General features: G+C 46.4%; 2 protein-coding genes across 2 annotated transcripts; one reads left to right on the top strand and one right to left on the bottom strand.

Annotated features, from left to right (window-relative positions):
• The first annotated feature begins 10300 nt into the window (after window positions 1-10300).
• tinagl1 (tubulointerstitial nephritis antigen-like 1) lies at window positions 10301-20696 on the top strand. Its single transcript, XM_068747429.1, has 11 exons — window positions 10301-10607; window positions 11950-12016; window positions 14227-14319; window positions 14429-14543; window positions 15916-16042; window positions 16261-16411; window positions 16500-16686; window positions 17442-17487; window positions 17742-17865; window positions 20255-20300; window positions 20449-20696. The coding sequence occupies exons 1-11, from the start codon at window positions 10301-10303 to the stop codon at window positions 20614-20616; spliced, it is 1431 nt and encodes a 476-aa protein (XP_068603530.1). The 3' UTR covers window positions 20617-20696.
• A 3233-nt stretch (window positions 20697-23929) lies between these two features.
• LOC137903156 (lens fiber membrane intrinsic protein-like) lies at window positions 23930-24820 on the bottom strand. The gene is made up of 4 exons (XM_068747291.1): window positions 24646-24820; window positions 24384-24533; window positions 24165-24299; window positions 23930-23991 (listed from the first exon to the last, which is right to left on the bottom strand). The coding sequence occupies exons 1-4, from the start codon at window positions 24818-24820 to the stop codon at window positions 23930-23932; spliced, it is 522 nt and encodes a 173-aa protein (XP_068603392.1).
• Window positions 24821-26186: the final 1366 nt, after the last annotated feature.

Genomic DNA, 26186 nt, shown 5'->3' with positions numbered 1-26186 from the left:
TTTTCTTCGATTGCCAATAACCTGCGAAAACGGAATAAGTGTTTGCTCCTGTTCGCGAAAGAGGAGCAGGTTTGTATGCGTTTAGAAGCCAATCAGCGGCGACGGTGCTCAATATCAGCCAATAAGCACCTCGTATATTCGCGTCGTTCGGGTTACGCCAAATAATGATAGAGTGGCCATCTTCGTTTTACAACTAGCTTAGAAGTTCTGTGTACTTGTTTCCAAGACAACGATGTTAGCTAACCAATCAAACAAGTAGCTGACAGGAATCTACTGTAAGCGCGAGCTTGTGATTGGTTTCTCGGTGACGTAGCATAAATAAACCGCTAGATGGTGATGTTTACAGAGAACTGACATGTAAGATACATCTGCAGTGCAGTAAGATACTATGTGTGGTAAAAGTTGGTTTAATTACAATATGAATGTAAATAATTATTCAAATCCAAACAGAAATGTCACAAGAAAAACAACCTTGAAAGCAGAGTGATTTCAAATAAAATAATCATTTAACGTACAGCATTCACTTATTATTATTATTATTTATTGAATGATCTAGCTTCTCAAATTAAAATAAAAGCAAAACTAGAAGGTAGTCTCATCCTTCAAATTCAAACTAAAACAAGACAAAGAAGATATTGGTTGCCCATCAAATTAGAAGCCAAGAATTGTTCTAATATTCTTTTTTTTTTTTTTTTTTTACCAGCAAAGCAAAGCAAAGCAAAAAAAAAAAAAAAACATTTTGATTGAGTGGCAAAGATAGAACTTTAGATCATCTGATTCCACCCCTGCCCCCAGTGATGGATGGCCCTCCTGATCTGATATACATCGCATGCCAGGAATGCGTGGGTATTTATGTTCACGCGGAGAGTAAAGAAATATTGTGTTTTATTGTATTCGTAAGGCAGTAACTAAAACATACCACTAGGTGGTAATGTAGCAATGCATTTCTTTCTGATTAGCCAAACAATTTGAGTTGTTTGTCCTTTGTCGGACACCGTAGGTTACTGCTGTTCTCCAGATGGTGCCATGTTTAGCTCCGTTTTCTAATAGTGAAACAAGGAAAACCATTCACTGACAGAGAAAACATGAAGGAGGCTTTCCTATCAACTGCGGTAAGTTTTGTCTTACTGATACTGATTTATAGATGTGCACTATTATGTATAACGGTCAACTAAGCACTTAGTAGTTAAGTGAACATGTTTATATACTGCAAAAAACTGTAAAAACAAATAATTTACAAATGATTTTATAAAAAAAAAAGTGTTGGCACTCTGGGCATCATGAAAGAGGTTATCAATCCCTGCTCTAAAGGATTAGGATAAAAAAGTACAACATTCCTACTCTCTAAAAATATCTATATATTTTTTTCACCTCCAGATGGCTCTTTCCATAAAATACTACCACTGTTTTGTCTTGCCAACTCAATACAGATCCCTACAAATATTCTTATTTATCCTGGCTCAACTATTCATTTCATTCCCAACATTCCAGGATGGTCAGGGATGCAGGATCCTTTTGATCCATGTTACAGTATAGCACGCCCAGATTCTAAAATTCTCTCACTGTCAGCATGCGGCGTTTATTTCCATGATCGTATCTAGAAGTATAGAATTTAATATCTTCTTCTAATCAACAGCTTTTAATGTTTCTCTTTTAACCAGTATAGGGATAAAGAATAAAAGCAATGCCACAAATATATAAGCATTTCCGGATGATGTCATTCTGGGCAGATGGCGGAGATTTTACAAACGGTTCAGATGGCGGCTGATCGCTGTCAGAACCCCAACATGCCAATGACATGAATCCGGTGATATTTCCCAGATGTCATTTTCTATAAAACATGATTTTCTTTCTCGTATGTTAATTCAAAAAATCTCTGGGTGTATTTCAATAATGCCCCGCTTTGATTTTATTACTGAAAAGGGTTAATAAAATGATTGCATCCTGCTTTAGTTCCTTACAGAGTATTTATTTTGTATGATGTAAGAATAATAATCGGTGTGAAACCCACAAGCCCCCCCCCTTCGATTGAAACCAGATCATCCCCAGAATACTGATGACAATTGGTTTAATACACTGAAAATACATTTAAAATTGATATTTTCATAAAGAAAACAGACCTGGTCATTCAGTGTGTCCAGACGCTGCTAAGCCGAACGCAGAGGACGATCGGCCGCATATGGAGCCAGATCCAGCTGTTACCGCCCAAAGAAAGCAGTCACAAAACTGCCAAATTGATGTTTTCATTCTCCACAACCAGCATATTAGTAATTAAGACAGACGTCTGCTGATTGCAATGTAATTGCTGCTGATTCCTGCCCAAACATCCAGCCGGCGGGCGAGGTGAGACGACGCCAACGTCTCTGCCTCGTGAGAAAAGCCTTCATTAGTTTCTGTCCAAATATTCTCAATGGAAACGATGGAGAAACGACCTCATGCAGCTCCTGCGATTACATCACATCCTCTGAGATCTCCACAATCCTGGCAACAACTTATAACTTTCATTTTCTACCTGATCATTTAACTCAGCCAAAATAAAACAGGCAATCACCGCCAACAAGGACAGATATTATACATCCGCTCCCTGTTGCTACCGCGCAACCTCTCAGGTCAAGTTTGGGACCTTGTAGGAGGTTCAGAACCTCAGCTTGAGAAACACAACTATAGTGTGTGTGTGTGTGTGTGAAAGCGAATGGGAGAAACAGATAAAGCAAGAAATGGGAGCATCTAGATTCTTGTTAGACACTGTTATGTCTTCATCTGAGCAAACAAGCTCCTTTTATTTTCCCTTTCGTTCTCCGTCGGTGTGCGATAGTGTGCCTAAGATATTCTGGGAATCCCACGGGAGCCATGCAAGGACACGCCAAGGATGAAGAGCATGGAGGAGGAGGAGGAGGAGGATGTGTCTGCCCCTTTATGATAATATCTTCGGGACTGTCTGCTCCCCACCAAGCGCCGCCTGAAATGTATTGATGGCTCGCAGGTGCTGTCATCAGATAGCGATTGATGATGGCTTTGTGGGATTACTGCCATGGCTCAAGGGTTCAGGGGTCAGAGGTCAGGACCGCGACAAGTAGTGGCTGCTAAATGGGCCAGAAAGCCTCACTGTTTTTAGATTAGACCCGTTTTTTTCATGCCCTGCTAGCTCATCAGCAAACAGCGAGATAAGAGCGAGGCCGTCCGTCCACTTGTTCCCACTCGGTAGCCGTCACAAGATCAGGCATGTTGTTTGTGAGCAGCACGGCCCCAAAAAGATGCCAACTAGCTTTTTCTGAGTAACAGTAATCCCGACAAATTACTACGCAACGACCCGTGTAATTGATCAGGCGTGATCATCATCAATAAAAAATAGTCACTCTGGACAAAGGTATCAGGTGACTGAAAGAGAAGCCAGGATGAAGGCGGGTTTAATACTGAGCCCGTTACGCATTAAGCGAATCTCAAGTTAGCAACACTTTCCGTTTGCTAATGCCATCACAATGCCGGTGACCCTTTCTTGCACTCGTGACATTTGCGAGACGAGCAGACCGGGACAAGCGTCCTGCCTCTCTCCACGCTTCTGATTGCTCATTCCTGCCCTGGAATATGAGGCTGGATGTTCCACAGGCGTGCAGGAATGTCCAGTATTTGCCAGCCTGTTGCAGAGTCGGACTCTGACAAGCAACAACGGGCGCTGCTTGTATTCTCGCTTCTTCCGTTGGAGTCGTGGTGGGAGCCCTGCTCTCGTCGATCCTGAGAACTATTTGGCTGTTCCGTTGTGCGTGAACGCAAACCGTAAACCGCTGGAGAGGAACGGAAGAAGGGAAGGGAGGGATGAAGCAGAGATCATAATAGCAGAGAATGCCTAACTTTGGCCGAAAGTAACACATTTTCTTAATCTACCAGAATAAAAACAAACAAAAACAAATTGGTTTTAGAGCCCAATCTCACAGCTCACAGGAGGAAATGAGCGCGTCACTTGTGCAACAGTTGTGAGTCGGATTTGATAAACAGACGATACACAGAGCAGAGATGAGGAATGCTGCCGATGCTTCACCTCTGGCTCTCCGGACCCCAAGTCTGCTCCAAATAAAACACAGCGCTTCCTGCGGGCCGAACCTATTTCCACTTCATTCCTGGAAAAGATCTACAACGTTTGAAGAAAGCAACCCGGAGGAATCAAACCGCCTGCAGCTCCACGAGACAAGATTTACAAGATCAATTTTCTTTTTTTTTTTAATCTGGTGACTCACCACTTAAGGCAAATATGCTATTTTTACCTGGACTCTTAGACACCAGCAGGACACACGGACACACCTACAATGTGGGGGCTAAATATGGAGTGAACCACTTGTGAACGTAAACACATTAATTGAACTGTGCCACGGATCCATTGATTAGCCTGGTGGATCTATTAGCCTCCATTAGGAGCCGTCGTAGGTGGATGGGCTGCCTTCAGGGAGAGGATGGATCGATGATTGCAGGATGAGAGAGAGGTACTGAGAGAGGGCGTTGGGCCCAGCTGGGTCGGTCCCCGAGGCGGACGGCGCACCACCTGACGCCTCCTCCAACAGATGACATCACAGGAGAGGAAAGGAGGATCGTGTGCATCAGAGGGGGGGGAGACACACGAACTGCGCCTCCTCTCCCACCGGACACATCAATCACGTGTCAAATAAAATGTTTCCGTCGACGCCCAAAGTCATATTTCTTCCTTTCGGAAGTAAAAGAACCCCTCAAAGAAGTCTTTTTTTTTTTTAACACTTCTCTGCTTTCAACACGGATTGTGTAAACAATCTACGACACTTAACACAAACGAATCGACAATCAATCAAATATTTCAACGTCACCCTGCACCTTTGACTTAATGGTAGCAAATAAAGCAGCTAAATCAATGATTATTTTGCATTATTCTGACACCGCCTGCTGACGTTAAACACACAAAAAAACATCTTTATGAGTGTCACATTTTACTGCTCTAATATTTACAGCCTGTGTATTTGTTTGCTCGTATATTTGGACTAGTAACTTGTAATTATGGCGGATCTGTTTTCACTTACTTGTCTGAACCGGTTTAATGACGAGCTGAGAACATGCCAGCCTTTAGAGTCCCCAATCAAACTATTGTTTTTAAAACGACAGCAACATTTTATAAAGGACATTTATGCTTAGACAAAAAAATTTTTTGTCTAAGCAAATGTTTTTTTGTCTAAAATGGACAGTTTTATTTTATTTTTGACCAATTTCCAAAAGTCAGATTTAACTATCTACTAAAACATGTTTGCTTAAAGAAACTGTTTCACGCTGAAAGGAACAACATAAACTTTTGAAAGCAGAACTTTTGCTGATATTGAAATTTGAGACTTAATTTTTTTTGGGGGGGGGATCATTTTTTCCCTATTTGACCGAGTGATTCAGGATCTGTCATACCTCAGTCAGCAATAATCAATCTGCAAGTCTGTGTGGTTTCACAATCGATATCAATCTGATGAGTCATGTGAGGCCGAGGTTCCAGACAGACTGACCTTTACATCCTGCGTTAAAGGCAGAGAGATCCATATTTCGCTTTATGGCGGTGACTGGATTTGAAGCAGAAATACGCTTTGCATTCTACATTTGACTTGCGTCACTTCCTCTTCCACTTACGTTCAAATCTGCAAACTTCTGCGTCATGAGGATTTTCATATCCCTTTTCCCCATCCTTGTTCTCTCTCTACCTTTTACTGTCAGAACTAAAGCAAATATAGATCCTCAAAGGGGCCTGTTTTATAAATACGAAAAGAAACATGAGACAGAAACTGCCAAATAGATTATGGATGACAAGCCGCCTGGCGTTCCGTGTTCGAGTCCGTTATGTTGTTGGGTTACTTTGCTCTAGGGCTCCGAACAAGGCCGACCGGCTGCGCTTGAAACCCAAACTGTGAAGCAAAACAGCCGCAGCTGCAGAAACTGGAGAACGAACAGTACACTGGAATTGTGATGTTCTTCCCAAATGCCTGTGCTTCTCATCAACACTGTAACACGTGGGTGTTTTCATCTGAAAAACATCCACAAAGATGCTCGATGCATTCCGCGCTCTGTCCACGTGTGTGACATCGGCACGCCCATTCTTCTTGTTGACTGCCATCTGTCCTTGGTACTTGGTTTTCCGGGAAGAGGCGATGCACCAGAGACGAGGACATGGCTGGATGTGTCTACTCCTCCATCGGGGATAGGAGAACGGGAGGAGCTCCACCCCGACCCGGTGCAGCTGGGCTCTCCCGGCGTCGCTGTGGAGCACGTTGGGAGCGTTGTGATGCGATGAGGGCAAGAAAGAGAGGGATTGTTCCCGAGTATCACTCTGGGTGTGTGGGTGAGTGTTTTCCAGGGAAGTCGCCTCTGAAACAGAAACGCCGCTCATTGGAAATCCTGCGTTCTGCTGCTGTCACGAAGAACAAATGTTGGAGGCCTTCTTGCAGAACTGAGTCACCCCGGGCCGGATCAGTTCCACTTATGTACAAATCCAATTGCACACCACTCATGCATGAGTTTTGCAACACGCCGCCTACAGAACTTGTGAGACATGTTACAGACGTTTAAGGTGATTCACAGATAAACTGGAAGTGAATCACACACACACACACTGCTTCGTCTGGTGACTTCCTCTGAATCAGGGGTCCTCCGGGGTCCTCGCTGACAGCCTGTCCGTCAGATGCCTACAATCAAAAGTCTTAAACGCTGATTTGTTCTCGTCTCCGTGTGACTCATCTGCTGCCATGCCCCCCCCCCCCTCCCCTTACATTGCATTCTTTACCTGTTAGCACACCTGAATCAAGCTTCAATGGAAGGTAAACATGTACTGCGAAACCCTGCAGTAATGATGGAGAGAATAAAGCTGCGAGTTCTTTTTCTTTTTTTTTTCTTCCCGAGGAGGCATGATGTTGTGTAAGACGTGATAAAGCTGTAATTACAGCGTTGTGCAAATGGTGAATGTCTCCTTTCGCCGACAGGAACTCTCTGAGGGTTTTCATTTTTTATTTTTTTTATTCCTGCCATGTTGTTTAGAGACACTTGTTTGAATCGTGCAGATCGTTTCTTCGGCACGAACAGAAGACTGTGGCATGTTTTTGTGCAGGGATTCTTTTAAGCGTTTGTCACATGACTTGCATGATGATATTCTGCAACATTTTATTGTGTGACCTGCGTGGAAGCAGCCCTCTCACGCCAGAGAAGTGGAGTGAGCAGAAAACCAATCCAGAATATTCTGTTTTATTGCCGCTGAGCAAATTCAACAGACTGAACCTTTAGCGTCTTTGTGTGACTAATGTTGTCCTTTGTCCTCCAGAGATTTTTGGGGAGCCCCTGGCCCACCCATCCAACCCCCCGCTGATTCAACCTTTGGCTTATTGATCAACCCAGAGTGTTTGTGGGGGGGGGGGGGGTCTATGGCGCAGCTGGCGCTTTCAGGACCACCATGTCAGCCTCCTTAAAGGCTTTTGAAGCAATGTCATCCAGAAAAATGGAATAAAATAGAAAACGAGAAGACCACTCACTCAGAGAGCAGGTTGTGGAACTTCAGCTGGCTGCCTGAGGCGAAGGTGCGACGCCTGACCACTAGATGGCGCACAGGAGCGCAGCGGGACGCCATACAAGTCCTAGTTGACCCCATGCTGGGAAAAGTCCCAGCTTGAGGAAAAAGGAGCCAAAGTTAATGAAAGTGAAAATAGAAAACAAACAGGAGCTGTAGAGAAAGAGAGGAAACGAACGAAGAGATGGGAGTCACGGGGAAACAAGTGAGAGAGAGAGAGAGAGAGCACTGATCTGAGCAGGAGTCAGTGAAGCAGGGGACAGGGCCGAGAGGGGGGGGGTGGGTGGAGGAGGAGTGGTTAGGCCTTGCTGACTGCCTGTATATAGAGAAGACAGAGTCTGAGAGGAGATCCAAAGAGAGCGAGGAGCAGAGGAAAGAGGAGGCGAACCTTCGCTACCTGTGAGACTTCCTGAGTCTGACTCCTTCACGTCGGCGAGGCTCCTATCGGATTACAAAAGCCACATTTCTCCTTCTAATCCAGGTAACGCTCCTTTTCACCGGCACCGGCAGACTGGCAGGTGCAGCCTGTAAACTTCTCCGATTCACAAAAACTCCTCCTTTCTTAAATTCTTAGCGCTTTCACGCAGTTAATGTTTCCTGAGAATAAATGTCTTCCTTTATTCAGGCCCTGAAGTTGAAGCTGTTTCAACATATTTACCTTGTAGGTGTGAGATTGTACATTCACCCACAGGCCCCAGAACAGGGCCGGTGCTGCTCAGATTCTTATCAGGAGGCTATTGGGTCCAGCTGTAACCATGACCAGCCATCCCATAATTCAGCGTCTGGGGTGCTGCTCTAATTCAACCCGTGATTGGTCGTATAAATGCTGTCTGTCACCTGCTGCATGTTTTTCAAATGAAAGGACAGATAGACGTCAAGGACGGCAGAACAGAGCAGGAAAACAGTTATATTTCAGAAATCCTGTGTGTGAAGGACAAAGACAGACTGGGTCAGAGGACATGTGGAAGGTTGCACTGAGGTCTGCGCAGCTTTAATTCTTACTAAGATTAGTAGACGCCACCAGAATGTAAGAAAGGACGTAGCATTTTGATATTTAGGGGACTTGAGCCTGTAAAGAAAAGGATTAGCGCTTCCATCTAGGAGCTGGTCTGCCTGAGATCCTGCAGGTTCACGATGGTCCTGAGGCTGGAGGGATGGTCCAGCTGAGGTGTGTGTGTGTGTGTGTGTGTGGGGGGGGGATCAGTAGCTTGGATACAGCTGCCTGCAGCGCTGATGGGCCATATGGGTTTTTTGTGACACCCTCGTTTCATTAGGTTAAAAGGAAATAAGGTGCCGTCTGTCGCATCGTGCGTTAAAACCTCTACTGATTATCTCTAATGGCATCATATGATCATTATTATTTATTTACTTGTTGTTTTCAATTGATCTTTATGTTAAATGTTACGGTAAATCATTGATATTTTCTCTGAGAGCCGTACCTATGATGAAATAGTTATTTTATATCGAGACGTTTTTTGTGACGCGAACGAGCAAAGTTAAGTCAAAAAAAGTGATTTATTGTGGGAACTCGTGTCTTCTTTTTGTCACGTTGAACAGTTTGACCTGCAGCAGCTTGTTCAGCCGACTGATGGGTGTTTTATTGCACTGCTGCTCAGAGTCTGCCACAACAAAGCGCTGCCCATCCCACGCCGCCATATGCCGTGTGTGTGTGTGTGTGTGTGTGTGTGTGTGTGTGTTAAACTAAAGGCACAGTCATGCAGAAGACATCACGGCAATGATATTTTCCGGAGCCCTGCGTCGTGCCGCCCACCTTTGTCCTCTGATATCCGATTGGTTAATTAACGCTGATATTTATGTAAGGGGCGGGTCAACCCCGCATCACACACTCCACACAAACAAGCATGAATATGGGTGTGAGTTTGGGCTTTTGTTGAGCTGGAATGTGGAGGACTGTAAAGGCTGGTCATGATGTGATGATGCATTAAAAAAAAAAAACTTAAACACAACTCAAATCAGACTTAAAATATTTTTTAAAACACTAAATATACAACTTTTCCTTTATTATATTCATGCATCTTCTGCTGTACCAAAAGGCTAATTTAGGAGATGATTGTTAAGTATTTGGTGTGTGTGTGTGTGTGTGTGTGTGTACATGCACCAGCATGGCATTTAGATAGACTTTACTGTCTCTGAGGTCCAGTCAGACTGGATGTGGCGGCCAGACTGTTTCCTCGAGTGTGACCGAGTAGCTCCGGCACCATTATTTGACTTTATTTCATTATAAACACGGAGTATAACCCCCCCCCCCCCTCCCTCAACTAAGCTCCATTATTCAGCTCCTTCTTAAGAGATGTAACATGAATTTGTCTCTTTTAATGCAAACAATGTAGAAAATGAAAACAAGAAGAGACTAAAGACCAGTGAGGAAAAGTCAAGTAAAATATGGAAATAATTCACTGAGGTCACATGAAGGTCAAAACCGCCGCTATCTAAAGAAGCCTTTACCTTATCATACATCATTCAACATGCTGAAAGAATCTGTTCCATCGCTTCTCTCTGTTTATCTGGATGGCTGGAAAAAAAAACAAGCAGATGATCACCAAGGGTATCTCGGTGTGTGTGTGTGTGTGTGTGTGTGTGTGCGCGTGTGTGTGTGTTGCACAGCGTGAAGTGTTTGGAGCGTCTCTGTCTTCCTCATCTCATAGGAGTTCCTATCAGCGATTACGGTGGACTGTGTCCAGCGTCACCTTCACCTTCACGTCTTCATGTCCCCTTCCATCACACAGCTTGACCATGAGGCTCCTCCTGCTGACTGTGACGGTGGTGCTGCTCCTGGTGGCTGGCGGGAGTACTGCGGAGCGAATCCTCTCCAGGCGGACCAAGAGGGAGCTCGCCAGTCCGCTCCACGTCGGTGGCATCAGGGACCCGTCGGGCTCCTACTGCCAGAGGAGGGGAGGCTGCTGCCCCGGCAGAGACGACGTGTGCACGGTTCCCTACCTGGACACCATCTGCTACTGCGACCTGTTCTGCAACCGCACCGTCTCCGACTGCTGCCCCGACTTCTGGGGCCATTGTCTGGGCATCCAGCCGCCTTTCATTGGTATGCAAGCGTGAACAAATGTGCGTGAGTGCATCAGTGAGTCCTCCAGGGGTGTCTGTGTGTAAAGCTCGGCCAACCAATGAACCCACTGAGAAGACTCGGTGCTTGATCACATGGGCAATGAAGGCCCACTGTCCTCTTCACGCACTTTCAGAACCGGTGTTGGAAGTGTAAAACGTACCAGAGAGACAGCAGGGACCCACCTGAGAGCAGAGCAGTGAACAGTGGGCTTCTTATGCACTCAGATGGGGGTGGTCAGCAGAAAGAATGTGGGCTATGTGAAGCAAGGGAGAGACGGGGAAGGGCTGGGGGTGTGTTTTCACTGGACAACAAGGTAGCGGGATCTCACACACACGCACACGGACAACGTGTGTGTGTGTGTGTGTGTTAACGCGCATCATTGAGTCCCACGGCAGCGCTTCAAAAGGAAGGAGGTTTTTACAATGGGTCTATTTTCTTATCGCTGCGCTGCCGTCACAGAATATTGTCCTGCACAGCGTAATATTTAATCTTTTATCCAGCTGGGCTTTCCTCGTTGTATCCTAGAAGTCAACGCGCAGGGCTGAAATGTTCTCTCACAGGGAAAATGCACATGCCATCATTCATTCATATGAAACTGGGCATGGATTCCTCCCCTTATGATTCATTTCTGTTGCACGCAGCTAAATGTAACGTGTAACACGCCGAGCGGGACGTCTCTGATCATCGGTGATGAATCGGCTCTGGGCCTCGCAGCAGAGGCCCGGGAACCCGCTCGCGTCTGACAGTTCCTGCCCCTGAATTCCACGTGAAATGAACACCGCCAGCCTCGTCTGCCGTGAATCAGACGGCAGACGAGCGCCATTGTGAAACCGTCACCACGTGGATGCAGTGGGTGGGCAGAGCCTTCACCTCCAGTGTCGGCGTAAATCGCTGTCGAATACCATTTGTGATTTGTGACAGTGCCGAGTCGGGTTTATCCAGGACACAAATGCTTTTATTCCCCTTCGGTGTTTAATTGTGGATGTAATCGCCCTTCCCCTCGATCTCAGGATCGTAAGCTGGTTAAAGTATGACGAGGGCCCCCGGAAACCTGGGACGGCAGGAAAGACGTTAACACCACATTCCTACCGTGGATTACTGAAGCTCAGAGCAGCTCAGACCTCACGTATTGTGTGTTTACGCTCCCACGCGGACCCACACAGACCCACACAGACCCACACAGACCCACACACTCACTGAACACACCAGGGGAGTCGCTGTCGGTGCTTTTATCGTGGTAGCACATCTGTGCGTTTGAGGCTACCCACGTTTAGCCGCCTCAAAGCGGACGTGTTAAGTTGTCCCTTTTGTCTCCTTCCAGGCACCTGCAAGAGGAATGGACACATGTTCTTTACGGGACAAACATACAAAGAGAACTGCAATTTATGGTATGCCCACTCCTCTTCCTCTCTCTTCGACTACAAGCCCTTACATCGCATACTGTACGAGTCTTTTTTTCCCCCTCATGCATTATTTAACATGTCACAGTAGAAAAAGCGCCGGTTTGGCCGAGTTCCCTTTAGCTAAGCGCGTTTAGAAGAGTTTGTATGTTATTGATGGTTCCTGACAGACGAGAGGAGGGATCCGGTAAAGCCGGAGAAGGCCGAGAACAATCCTTCTCTACGGTTTCGGACACATATGTGCCGTTTGATGTTCCCTGCATGCATCCCTACTAGAACATGAGACCCACACAAGAGCGTTGATTTAACATCCATTTCAACATTTGTATTATATCTCCGTCCTCTGCTCTAAGCCCGACTCTGTGTTCCGTCAACGCGACGAGCCTCGTGCATGACTTTTCATCGTGGCGGCTCAATTAAGTTTGGCCTGATCGGATGGGGGGGGGGGGGCACAGGACAGGCCAGAGTGGAGCTGGACTCCCTTCACGTAGAGGTCAAGCAAACCCAAACTGCGTGGCTCAAACGGCCTCCAGCAGCTCCAGGTCACCAGAAAGCAGCGGCTATGTGCTAACACTCCCCGTTTCCCGCCAAACAAAGGAGTCTTGTACACGTACGCTCTTACACGTGCGTATTAATGCTGCACACATGGACCCTCGAAGAACTGTACCACAACTTTAGGCCAGAGGGACACACTCACTCCCATTTCCTACTCCCACTCCCTATTCTTGATTATTTCCCAAATATGTGTCCTCCCAACTCTCCGAGTCAGAGCTGCGGGGCGGAGGCCGCCGCCGCCGCTTCCTCTCACTCCCAAGTATCTAATTAGCAGCGGTCAAACCCACGCACACTTTTATCTCGCCTCCTCCATGTCTTGACTCGGTTATCAGGAAAAGATTTTCACAGCTTGACCTCACTGAGCATCAGCTGCTGTTAAAGCCGTGGTCACGTGCACGTGTGGAGGGTGCACGCCGATGCGTGTAACAGCCGATCGTGGTGGTGATGGGATCTCCGGCTGAGGTCTGTGTGTATTTGAACCATTAAGTGCGACCCCCCGTTCGGTACTCGCGCTGTGTGACAGAATGGGAATTTGACCTCGTCATCATTCTAAACGCGGTGCATAATGTACAATGGACTTTATCTTTGCCGGTTATTGAAACACGCCTCATTCAGACCCCGTAGCTGTTAATAATACGCGTTAACTCACCGTGACTCACTCTGGCTAAGGTTTAATCACGTTCATTAATGCTCCGTAGGGTATGGAAAATATCTGGGACTGGTATTTGAATCGAGTCCAGAGACGATCAGCGCAGCTCAAGTTTGTCTAAAGGTCAAATCCTATAGCGCTCCATTTAGGTAGAGAAGACGTGCAGGAGGGCAAACGTGAAGGCAGCATCGACTCTCGTCGTCCAGGAGAGCGGCTTTGAAGGAACACGCGGCTTCTAGGTTCAAACAATGAATCCGAATGTTCGGGGGGGGGACTGTGCGACTGGATCGACAGCATTTCTTTTTAATCATTAACTTTTGCGCAGAAATTGAAGCACGGTTGTAGGTTTCTGATCTTTATCAGCGGCAGTGACCTCATCTGTGTGATGTTTGTGTCTGGTGAAATAACGTTTCTCCAGTTTATACAATGTCAGATGTAAATGATCCTTTCAACTAAATGTATTCTACGCCTGTAATCGAGCATGCAAACTAATATATTCTGATAGATTCCCATATTATAGGTTTATTTCAACAACCTTTCAAAGCCTTTGTGGTGCTTTTTCCACTCCTGCCCACGCTACTGTTCTCACACGCCGCGACTCATCCGGGGGGGTACACAGTTATTTTCGAGCATCCCCGGAGTAAATGTTGTCGTCATCATTAATGCCCCGCCCTCTTCTCCCTTCTCTCGTCTCATTGGCTCTTTCAGCCTCGCTGCTTCTCTCGGTGCTAAACGTGGTTCTTCATTCTGCAGCCTTAAAAGGCTGAATATCTCTTTTGACCTCTCCCTCCATTTTTCACCCCCTCATTCCTCCTTTTTCCAGTTACCTACATTCTTCCCTCGATTCATTTCTTATTTGGAAATTCCACTCCAGTCTCTGCGTACTTGTCTATTTCTCAGACGGTCTTCTACCTGAAATGCGGACAATTCTTTTCACATCTACGGCTGCCGATACCTTTTCAATAACCTGATCTATTTCTTACTCTTTCTGCAGCACATGTGGGTCTGAAGGACGGTGGGAGTGTGAGCAGAACGCCTGTCTCATCGAGACCGATGTCATCCACGGCATTAACACAGGAAACTACGGGTAAAAAAATTCACAGACCCACACACACACACACACACACACACCTCTATTTGGCCTCTACAAGGCCTTTATTATAAATGGTTATTAAACTGCTGTTATGTGATTTCAGATGGAAGGCAGCGAATTACAGCCAGCTCTACGGCATGACTCTAGATGAGGGGATCCGGTACCGCCTGGGTACGCAGAGACCCTCCAGGACCACCATGAACATGCACGAGATCCAGGTACGGAAGGGCTCTGATTTCAGAAATGATCATAAGATTTTCAAATTTCTACCTTTTTAAAAAGACAAACATGTTGGTGGTGAAGGCTCCAAAGTGCAGTCTTCTCTACTAACGGGCCTTTAAACTGGTCATGAAATCCTTACAGTGGTTGTGTTTTGTAGATGATCTTTGACCCATCTTATAAATGGAGTTGAGACAGGAAAGGAATCCACTCAGGGATTGGAGGGAGGTGCTCGTGGGTGTGACCTCTTTAACCCCCCGGGTTTCCCCTTAAAGCTCCGTTTTCAGACGCGGTATCATTTTGAGACCAGTTGTAGCGTTTTTATTTGATTTGAAAATGACTTTTATTCCCGACAGGAGATGCTCTGTGAAGTTAAAAATGCAACAGAAATGTTCTCAAGTGTAAATCCCAATAAAGAAATCTCTTATTTCTTTTTTGGCTGCACTCATGAAAAATTAGTGAATATAAGATCTTGTTGTCAGACGTGAAAAAAAATCTAATATTTACCGGTAACAAAAATGTAATTTTAAATAATTAAAAGTTTCTGCTTCGAGGATGACGGAGGGGATGGTGACTGGAGAAAAGATAGCTGCCTCCTGGATTCACTCCTTCACCCATCCATAGATCCCCCCCCCCCCCCCCTCGTACATTACTTCTTCTTCAACAACTCCTCCTCCTTCCGCCGTCGGCGTGTCCCTACCTGTGCCAGGAACCGGATCAGAGCGAGCGAGCCATTCATAAATCTCTCGCTCTACCCCGGCTGCCTGTGGAATTCATTTAATAGATGACAGATGATTCAGTCGTTTCTTCTCCTTTCGACCGCGCCTTTAGGTGAGGCTTTTCGGGTGACCGTGTTCTCGGACTTCGACCTTCCACGGCAGCAAACCCCTGACCGGCAGCACATTCCTCGGTTATGCATCAGGTGGCTTTTCCTGCCCTGAACGCTGCTAATCGGAGGAATGCAGCCGGGATGAGAGAGAGTGGAAGACAACCTAGTTTTCCCCTGTTATCAGGCAGACGTGGGAGATTAGGCATAGAAACCGGCAGATGGAGAATGCCTGGCATCTGAGGAGCACCTGCCAGTGAACGTTTCATCTCCACGGTGATATCTGAAATAGAGATTGATGTTGAGTTGGTGCAAATGATGCATTTGATGCCAGGATGAAAGCTTTCCCTCCGTCCTACATGAGCCAAATGGTCCGAATGTCGAGTGTCATTGATCCAAAACCCTCAAATACTTTAATTGGAGTCATTATTCATTTTTTTTTCATGAGGGCAGACGATTACTCTTCGGGTCAGTCGGTTCTACCGATGACGACGTCGTTGCTTTCCGTTGGAGACTTCTCTAACTGTGCCGCTACTCGCTTTTAGATGAAGGTGGATCCTCGGAACGAACGCCTGCCTCTCTACTTCAACTCGGCAGAGAAGTGGCCGGGAAAGATTCACGATCCGCTGGACCAGGGCAACTGCGCCGCTTCCTGGGCGTTCTCAACGGCAGGTAGGGAAGGACGGGAATGAACGGCGGCAAATCCGAAGAAGGAGGAGGAGAATGAATAAAAAGGACAAAAATAAAGAAATACAGCTTCATGTTTGCAGTTGAAATATTTCATTTTTCTTCATCGTCCAGCTACAAAATAATTTCATTCAATCTAAGAGTGAGGTTCTTTTCTGTTTCCAGCATTGACGTGCGTAATGTCTGGCCTTCCTCTCTTCCAGCTGTGGCGTCAGACAGAATCTCCATCCAGTCGATGGGTCACATGACTCCTCAGCTGTCCCCCCAAAATCTCATTTCCTGCGACACGCGGAACCAGGGAGGCTGCGCTGGGGGGCGGATCGATGGGGCCTGGTGGTACCTCCGGCGTAGAGGGTAAAAAGAAACAGCCGTATTACATATGAATTAAAAAGGAAGGACTTTTTTTTGGCGCCAACGTGCCGACCGCTCTCTCCTCTCGCAGGGTGGTGACTGAAGACTGCTATCCGTACCGACCCCCGCAGCAGACGCCGGCTGAGGTGGGCCGCTGCATGATGCAGAGCCGCTCCGTCGGCCGGGGGAAGAGGCAGGCCACGCAGCGTTGCCCCAGCACGCACAACTACCAGAACAGCATCTACCAGTCCACCCCCCCCTACAGGCTGTCCACCAACGTAAGCAGACGCAAGACGCAGGCACCACGAACGCCAGGAAATCTCTCCTGAGCTCGCCGTGCATTTAACGACGCCCTTCTGCCGCTCCGCACCACACTGTAATCTCTCTCGCGTGCTTGTGGCGTGATTTCCATCGTGCGTTCTAGCCTCCGTTGAGGCCGGTGAAATGTGCCCGGATTTCGCAAGCGAAATGAAATTCGGCTTTTAAGATGGACGATTGAAAAACAGGATGCAGCATTAAAAAGGAACACATAATCTGTAATCATCACTTAGACTGCATCTGGAATTCAATTTCTTTGTTTACCTGTGAATATCAATCGACTATCCACGAGGTTAAACTACAGCAAAACGACGGAGTCGCTCTAGTTACGAAAAAAAAAGTTGTAAAACACAACTCCAACTGTAAATGATCCAATCAATCAGACAGGCAGGCAGGCAGACGGATGGACAGACTGGTCCGTCCACCTCCTCGACCTCTGAGCTGCAGCCAACACGTGTTTTTATCAGCCGGCATCCATCAGTGCTAAATGGCAGCTAATGCGTCTCATGGTCGTTACGGCCCGTTGGTTCCGCCTCTCGATGACCCGCGAAGTCAATAAGCCGGACGTGAAGGCCGGGCCCCCCCCCCCCCCCCCCGCCGGACTCAAGCTTGTTAACGGACCTTTAACGGTTTCATCCTCTCCATTTGGGAGACGTGTATCGATCCTTCTGTCTTCCTCTCTCCGCCTACAAATCACTTCTGTTGCCTCTTTCAGGAAAAGGAGATCATGAAGGAGATAACGGACAACGGCCCGGTGCAAGGTAAGGCGAGCTGCGCAAATCGTTTTAGTGTCCCCATTCAGTGCCGATTAAGTACACAAATAGAAAACAACAAGATCCCAAAGTGGGTCGATCACCCGGTCAAAAATGATGCTTCACAAGCCGCCTCGGTGTCTGGTGTCCATCTGGACCATTGTCTAAATATCTACTGTGCTTGAATGGAGGAGTCACGTGTGTGTGTGTGTGTGTGAGAGAGAGTCAGCCTACTAACCCTCCTTGCCTGACGATTCTTGCAGCCATCATGGAGGTCCACGAGGACTTCTTCGTCTACAAGACTGGGATCTACAAGCACACCGACGTCAGCTTCACCAAACCGCCAGAGTACCGGAAGCACGGCACGCACTCCGTCAGGATCACCGGGTAAGTCTCCAGTGTGCAACGCCAATCTAAGACATTTCATAATGAACCGCTTCCCTCCTCGCTTTGGGAACCGACGCACCCACAAGTTGCACAAACCGGGTTAGACTCGACACGAACGCCTTCGCATCGGCGGGTGGAGCCTTCTGTTCCCGACGTGACTCGAACGTCGCACCCGTTAACCGACTCGTGTGTGTGTTTGTGTGTGTGTGTGTGTGTGTGGAAACAAGCAAACATTTCCTCAGCCCGTGTTTCGTCTGGCTTCACCTGTTGCACAGATCGTTGTCTCGGCAGCAACAGCAAAACGTTCATGAAGGATCAGTTAGGTTTTAATTGCTGCTGGTTATCAGCTTTTACTCAAAGCTTCACCTGTGTGTGTTTGCACAGAGCTGAGTGTGTGTGTGTGTGTGTGTGTGTGTGTGTGTATATGTTGAGGGGGAGGGGGGGGGGGACACACACACCTGTCTGACTCCTCCCCTTCTTCCTCTCTGTAGTAAATGCTGCAACCACAAGTATGCAGACAGGGAGACAGTTGACACACCTGGATTACCTGCCCCCCCCCCCCCACCTTACCCCTGTCTGGTGCTACTCCCCGTCCTCCTCACTTTCCTGCCACATCTTGTCTCGCTCTGCTTTGTCTCCATCAGCGGTTCTCTGCAGGCCGTCACGCTTCCGCCCGTGTTCTCTCCACATCCGAGTCTAAATACTCTCCTTATCGCGCCGCCGCTCTGTCGGCTGATGCAGGCCGTTATTTGTCGAGTGCCGAGACGTCAGGAGAGGATCTGACCTGTAAAACATCAGAAGACATCGGTTTCTCTTGTAAACATGCCAGCAGCTGATTTTTCTTTTTTTTTTAAACGTTACAAGTTGAACCTTCCGGATTATAGAATTTAGAAGTTGCCTTGGACTGAGTGCGAAACGAAGATGACCTGAGCGTGAACATCGACACTGCTAAAAAAAAAGGAAGAAATTAAAAAGGCGGTGCTGTGATGAAAGTGAACTTTTATCTGAGAGATGAAGACAGCCCCTTTAAAGAGGCCTCTCATGTCCCTTTTGTGAGCGTTTGCACGTACATTATATGACATCGTTCGGCATGTGTAGGCATGTGAGCGATAATGCGTTGAGCCCTCAGCCTCCAAACGGAAACGGACTTGTTTAAATCCCGTAGTTCTGAAACGTGTGCATCTTAATCACGACGATATCGCTCTGTGTTTCTTTACTTATATTCGCAGAGCCTCCGTTTTACTGCGCAGTGTCGGGGGGATGCTGAGGGTAAAGATTCCCAGCCTCCCTGAATGCCTCCCGCTCTTCGACGCTGGCATCGTTTGGGCGGGTTGGGAGGTGAGGGGGCGCCAACCTGCCAGCCATCAGGCATCAGGGTGTTGACACAGCGCTAAGCCCGTTGCCTGGGAAAGTTTGTGGAAAGCGCATTGAGGTCCAATCTGGTGGAAAGGGCATTGTCTGGGCTGCTGATTCTGACTGCCCCAGACAGAGCGAGGGAGGAGGTCAGGGGTAGGCTGATGGGGCGTCGGGTTAGGGTGGGGGCAGTACACGGGCACGGTGGTACGCCCGTCATTGTCCCAGAATGAGCCAGAAAGCTGATTGAAGGTGGAGATAACAGATCAGCAGTGGTCCGATTCTGTCTGCCGCTGTCCATCCCAGTGTGTGTGTGTGTGTGTGTGTGTGTGTGTGTGTGTGTGTGTGTGTAGGTTGTCGTTGGCACGTGCCCGTTAAGGTGAGGTTTTACTCCAGTCGGGTGGGATGCCGACGAGCTAAAGGTCAGAAGGTTGGCGCCACCTGCAAGCGTTGTGGTGGCAGCGTGGCGGAGGCAGAGACAAGCCACTCAATTTCCCAGCATTCCTTTCCCCTTATGAAAGATAACAAGCGATTAGGCGCTGGGCGTCTCTCGGGGATGAGGGCGAAAACAGGATGGGTATTTGCTTTGGCAGAATGTTTTGATCACGATGAGCAGAAGCAACAGGCGTCTAAAAAGTTGGCGGAGGCGAAGGCGAAGGCTCGATGGCGATTTTCCTTGGAGCCTTCCCTCTCCTTCCTGCTTCTCGCTCGGAGAACGGAAATGTCAGGGGAAAGGGGAAATTCCGCATTGGCTGGACTGGAATGATGTCGGAGTGCAACGAGGCGGCGTTTAGCGGGGAAGGCTGTTTCCAGGATGCTGTTACCAAGAATAAGGGTTTGATTCCCAGAAGGAACGCTTCTCCTTCAGCTTCCTGCTTCTTATGACGCTGCTGTGCTTACAGGAGATTCCTCTTCATGGGACGCAGCCGCACCAAAATAGCAGCACGACTCTGTGTTTGTTATTTGAGGACATATTGTTGTCTTGTCCGCTCCTCAACCCATTTAGAGTAAACGCTTTCTCTGATTTGTGAACCAGGTGGGGAGAAGAAAGAAACGTTGACGGGACGTCCACAAAATATTGGGTAAGTGTTTTATTAGTGTCCACAGATGGAAACTTGTGAAGCAAAAGCGTCTGTTTTATTAGATTGAAAGAAATGAAATCCAAATCGACTCTAGATTGCACTGACTTGATAAATAAAACGTCTAATGATTCACCTGATTCCTTCACAGATTGCTGCGAACTCCTGGGGACAGAACTGGGGAGAGGGCGGCTACTTCCGCATCGCCCGCGGTGACAACGAATGCGAGATCGAAACCTTTGTGATTGGCGTGTGGGGCCGGATCACGATGGAGGACGTGCACAACCATCACCAGCGCCGCCGCCGCACACACACCTAAAGACAAACGGAAGCTTGGTCCTTCGCCCTCACCCCGGAGGACGACCACGCCGAGAGTCTCAGAACTGAAACGCATCCCCTGACCCGTCAAGCTGGGCCGGGACAGCCGCAAAAAAAGTCCATTCCTTGAAGCCACTCTGCGCTTTGTGTTATTGTGGGGGTTAATATAACCCCGCTTCTAGTCGAACCCGTCGCCATGCTAAGAGAACCAACCCTTCTCCTTGTCACTCAAGGCTCATGGAACCAAAGCTAAGCTAAGCTAAACCATGTCTATGCTGCACCTCAGGTACCTATATCATTCCAAAAAAACCCAAAACAAAACACACACGCACAGATTTCACAGAACGGGTGACGACAAAGGAGAAGCTCAATTTGATCTTTACGTCATTCTTTGTTTTGCTTCGTCACCTGAAACTTCAGTTTAAATCTATTTAATCCAAACAGACTCAATTTCACAAGGAGAGCCCAAAGATTTTTATAAATAAAAGGAAATCTGAGAGCCTGATTATCCGACATCCAATCCCGTCAGAGAGACACACGCCCTTCCGAACCCCGCGACACGATAATACGTCATAAATGACCTTGCTTGACTTTTATCCGTCATCTTTGGAGATGTACAGAATATCTCAATCCCTCAGTCAGTTAGAGAAGAAGAGCAAGTTAGCTGCAGGCAGTAGCATTCCAGTGGAACGTATAATCCTTCACTGGAAACTTCACTGGAGTTCTCATGTAGAATATAAAGTACAAATGTTTTACTTTTAGGGGGCTTTATTCCGCCTCCGACCACGACCGCCAGTACCTTCGTTGGACATTTCAAAGCTCAGATTTAAACCCTTCCTCTGCATGTTTATTCTGGGAAAGGAGAGCAGCGGTAGATCAAAATGAAAAATCGATCTTGGCTGGAGCTGAAGTGAATTGTTTCCAGTCACACCACTCATTGATAAAGGAGACATTTAAATGAAAGTTGCATTATTTACTCGATTGAAATAAAATATACGTTAAGGTGAGAAATGTCTTAAAGAAACAGAATTGTTTTTTTTTACCTCCGTAAAAGAAAGCGTTTGCGTGGCGGACTTCATTTGCTCTGTTTTGTAAACTATGTTACAATTTTTGAGCTAAACTTTTTTGTTGGTGTTTTGTAATTTTATTATACAAGCTGTTTCTCGTCGTCGTCCCCCCCCCGACTGTGCTTCTGCCTGTTTGATCACAGCGACCAGGAGGAGGGTGGACCGTGCTGCTAAAGTCCAATCTCTGCTTCCAGTTTCATGCGCGTCATCTGTAATAAACACGCAAAGCCTCTTTTATCTGACGCCAAAACACCAGTTCAAGATGCCTTGCTTGCAGATCAGCAGGTTTGATGTATTTGTATTCTATTTTTTAGGTATTATTGGGGTTTTCTTTTTGTGGAAAACCACATTTATTTCAACTAACCTTTTCAGTTGCACCACGAGGCTTAATAATGTCTGTATTTCATATATTTGTTGCAAGTAGTCAATGTGAAAATGTGTGTTTCTTCCTGAATAATAATTGATCAGCAGAAAAGGGAGATAGATATGTAATATATATTTTTTGTGTTGCAGTTTATCACTGAAAGTGCTTGGAATTGTTCTTCTTCGGTTTCACACCATGTCGTGCATGTTTTCACCAGTATGTTTGGGAAGCCTTAAATATGCGCTAAATAACATATCCTGTAACATTTCCAAGGAAATCTACACAAGCAACAGATGTCCCCCCCCCCCCATACACAATTTTTTTTTTAAATTCAAAGTAATATTCCAAACATTCTATTCCACAGAAATTGAAACTGATCTTTCTCCAGCCACACAAACTCTCTTCCAAACCCCACCCGGAGCTGCAGCAGAAACCTCCCTCCCTTTCGTGTCAAATCAACCACTCCATATTCACCTGTCTGTGTGTGTGTGCGTGTGTGTGTGTATTTAAGATGTAATGTGTAATTTATATCCTTTTATTCTTTGTTTTTCCTGTGCAATGTTTTCACCATCTTTCTGTCTGTTGCATTGTCCGCTCTAAATAGCAGTATCATATTAGTACCCGCGACACAATAAAGTCTTTCCAAAACCACACATGGACTCATCGTGATCAATTGAAATCATTGAAACAATAGGATTTTATCCAATAAAATGGATGAAACAGAGAAAATAAATATTTATGCATTTCCCATTTTGGAGAATCATTTCAAAATATTAAATTAAATATGACAATTTTCCGTGTTATTTGGCGTGGTATTATCGGCATGATACAGCCTCAGTGAAAGTTTTGGAATGGTGTTTTGAGTGCATCTGGGAAAAGCACAGAATATTCCGGAGCTTATCTCTCTACAGCAGCCACGGGGCCCCAAGTAGGGAAACACGGATCAAGGGATCTGCCCAGCGATTGTTTACATTTCTCTCATTGTTCCTGTGTCACAAAGAATTCATTACCTCAGCGGCTGCCGCTTCTTTCCCCTCAGCTGATGGCGAGGAATGAACTAGTGCCAGCAAGCGGGAGGAAGCATTAAATAAAAGTCGGGGCGGGCCAAGAACACAATCAGGAGGAGGTTCTATTGTAATAAACACAAACAGCTTCCTGACACTTTTCCATGCTCTGTCTGTTGTTTGGAGCGCTCGTGTGGGATGTCAACAAAACCGGTGCGAAAGGCCATGTTGGCTGACAGAAGGGAAACGCTTTCCTGTCAACAACAACCTCGTAAAAAAAAAAGAAGAAGCATGCATTAAATTATATGTTTGGGGAACACCTTGTCAGAAGGAATGAAGCCCTGGGAGGGATTTATAATTTATAAAATGAATTATTCGGCTTTGTGTCGTCTAATATGTCCACATCATATTCTGTAAATATATATAGTATATAATAAAGGATAGTGAAGGGAAATATTGTTATTAAAATATTGAAATTGCTCATAAGTAGTTGGAGTATTGTGATATAATATATTTTAGTGCTGCCACCTTCTGGTGGGCCTTCATACTGCTAACTAAATAAAAAAATCTACATTTATGGATTAATTTAACTGAAAGTGAAAATGTAACCAGCAAAAGATTATCCAGCGATGTTAAATAAAACCATATTTTCTTTATTGGAATTAGAAATGAGAACACTTTATTCATTTCGCTGTGCCTGTGTGCAATCATCATATTTCTGGAGCACGACCTTTTGGAAAACGATAAGGAAACTGTCACAGGCCTCCAGGAAGCAGCGTCAGACGTCATCTCTTCAGTATTTCAGTCAAGCCTGTCTTCTGCGTGTACTTGATTCAATATGATAATGTCCTCCTTTTAATACAAACTGACCATCCCCTCCTAATGCGGGCCGTTCCCTCTCCTGCATTCACACATTCTGTAGGCGCATATGTAGAAAATACCTGTGGACAGATAGAGATGGATTTACTTACGCTGTATCAGTAAGTATAAATATGTATATATGGGCAGTACATTTCATAGCTAAACATAATGTGGTTGCTGTTTTTGCTGAATAATAATTAAGGATGTCTGGGGACAGAGACTGACCTTTGACCTTTGCCCCATCCTTTCTCACCTGCAAAGAAGTTCATGAGCATGGCCACCCAGCCCAGAATGTAGGACCAGGAGAAGCGCCAGTCACCAAAGCGTCTTCCCAGGAAGTTGATCGTCACTCCAGTATAAATGGCCATACCCAGCAGAACGAAGAAAGCTGAAAGGGAGATGCCTCGTCAGTCGCACGTAGCGCCGATCAAGCGACTGTGTGTCTGTCGGCGCAGAAAAAAAAGAGACTCACTGGACACAAAAAACATGATCCCTGCCACAAAGGAGCGGTTGAACCTCTCAAAGGAGGAGAAGTGAGAAAATGACATGATGCCGGCGATGATGCCCGCGAAGCACGACATCCCTGACAGGATCATGAAGGCTCTGGTGGCATTCCAGTAAGCTGGACAGAAACAGAACCAGTCTAGACAACATCCGGCTGCATGCAGAATCCATTTATTACACACGTTTTTAAGATAAAGCGCATTTTTCACAAGGTCCCACGGACGTCTTACCTATGCTGTCAGTCTGCATGTAGCACTTGTTGGACATGCAGTACCTCCACAGACCCTGGTGGGCGTAGTTTCCAGAGAGGCGGTACTGCATCCAGTAATCTGTCGCAGTGGAGACCACCAAGAGGATATTGCCCACAATAGCACAGAAAAGGCCCCCTCCCATGAAGCTGTACATCTTGAGCTGAGATAACGGGGCCTCTTGAGAGCAACTACAGAGAGGGGGAAAAAAATAAATCATGTTCACATACAGAATAACAGCGGATCACATCACATTTTATCCACATGTTATCTGTGGCTGCTGTTCGCCCGTCCATCTCGTCAGCATTTGTTCAGCAGTAACAAGTAAAGTTTCGTCTTCTTTGAATCCAGTCATGAGAAGAAGAAAAAACAAGTATTGCTCTTGGATACACCCCCCCGAAAAAGAGCTGAAATTTGATCCCTTACCTTGTTTCTGGAAATGCGGCCTCTGTTCTGCACACCTGTCTGAGGTAAAGATGGAAGCGGATGGAGGGGAAAAGAGAGAGTGAGAGCTGTTTCTCCCTTGTGCTGAAAGAGAGAGAGAAAGAGAGAGAGAGTCACAGACTACAAAAGTTGTCCACTCATTTTTTTCTGTCGATGAAAGCAAAATCCTCTGTCAGCCTGTATAGGACGTGTCTGAATGAGGGCCACAGCGCATGTGACTCTATACATTTGAGTGTGTTTGTGTGGTCTTTGAGGGGCCCGGAAGAGGGGAGGGGTGGGGGGGTTGTTTGATTGTAGATTACTCTAGAACGGGGGATATGCATATGTCTGCACCCCGTCTGTGTCAATGTGACTTGCTGAAGCACACAGTTTTCTTTCAGCGCTGTGGCGGCGGAGGGACACATACAGTGTAGTAGAGGGAGCGCCGTGTGACAGTTAGTACCTCTCTCACACTCTCTCTGCTCTAGGACTGTCTTCATTAAAAATCCAATATATTCAGTCCATTCTCACACAACACAGAGATACATTTTCAAAAATGTGCAAGTGTGATTCACAAAAAAAAAAAAAAAACATGCAAAAACACGATATGCCATGCAAATCTAAATTCAAGAGGGTTACCACAGCATGAATCAGAGAGCGATTTGATGGATCGTCTGTGCATGGGTGTATGCGTGAGAGAATACGATGCACTGCTTCAGTCATCCAGTTTGTGCAGAGTGAATAAGAGATAGGTCAGATTCTGTAGGCAGCGGCTGATTTTCAAATTCAACCTGAAATACGGAGAAACCTGACAGATCAATTAAATTCATTTTTTTATTTCTATAACACCCGATCATAACAGAAGGTTATCGGAAGGCACTTTACATGTGTAGCGGGGAAAGCCAGAACACAACTTGTGCCACAAGAGCAAGCACTTTGGCAACGGAGGTGAGGAAACCTTGAACAGAAGACTCACAGTGGGCGGCCATCTGTCTTGATCAGTCGGGTTAAGAAAGAGAGAGAGAGAGAGAGAGAGATACAGAGGTAGAAAGACAGAGAGACAATCACAGGGAGGGAGCGACAGAGACAAGGTCAGATAG

This window comes from Brachionichthys hirsutus, chromosome 13 (genome assembly GCF_040956055.1).
Source record: "Brachionichthys hirsutus isolate HB-005 chromosome 13, CSIRO-AGI_Bhir_v1, whole genome shotgun sequence".
Classification (NCBI taxonomy): Eukaryota; Metazoa; Chordata; class Actinopteri; order Lophiiformes; family Brachionichthyidae; genus Brachionichthys; species Brachionichthys hirsutus.
The sequence above is the reverse complement of the archived record's forward strand: the minus strand, read 5'-3'. Positions and strand labels throughout refer to the sequence as shown.

What these genes read in the sequence shown, in the direction of transcription:
- LOC137903156 (XM_068747291.1), bottom strand. Translation starts at nt 24,820, where the DNA reads ATGTACAGCTTCATGGGAGGGGGCCTTTTCTGTGCTATTGTGGGCAAT. An exon ending in CATGCAGACTGACAGCATAG is followed by an intron (nt 24,534 to 24,645) that starts GTAAGACGTCCG and finishes GTTTCTGTCCAG; the next exon opens with CTTACTGGAATGCCACCAGA. An exon ending in GCTCATGAACTTCTTTGCAG is followed by an intron (nt 23,992 to 24,164) that starts GTGAGAAAGGAT and finishes ATCTGTCCACAG; the next exon opens with GTATTTTCTACATATGCGCC.
- tinagl1 (XM_068747429.1), top strand. Translation starts at nt 10,301, where the DNA reads ATGAGGCTCCTCCTGCTGACTGTGACGGTGGTGCTGCTCCTGGTGGCT. An exon ending in AAAGAGAACTGCAATTTATG is followed by an intron (nt 12,017 to 14,226) that starts GTATGCCCACTC and finishes CTCTTTCTGCAG; the next exon opens with CACATGTGGGTCTGAAGGAC. An exon ending in CACTCCGTCAGGATCACCGG is followed by an intron (nt 17,866 to 20,254) that starts GTAAGTCTCCAG and finishes TTTGTGAACCAG; the next exon opens with GTGGGGAGAAGAAAGAAACG.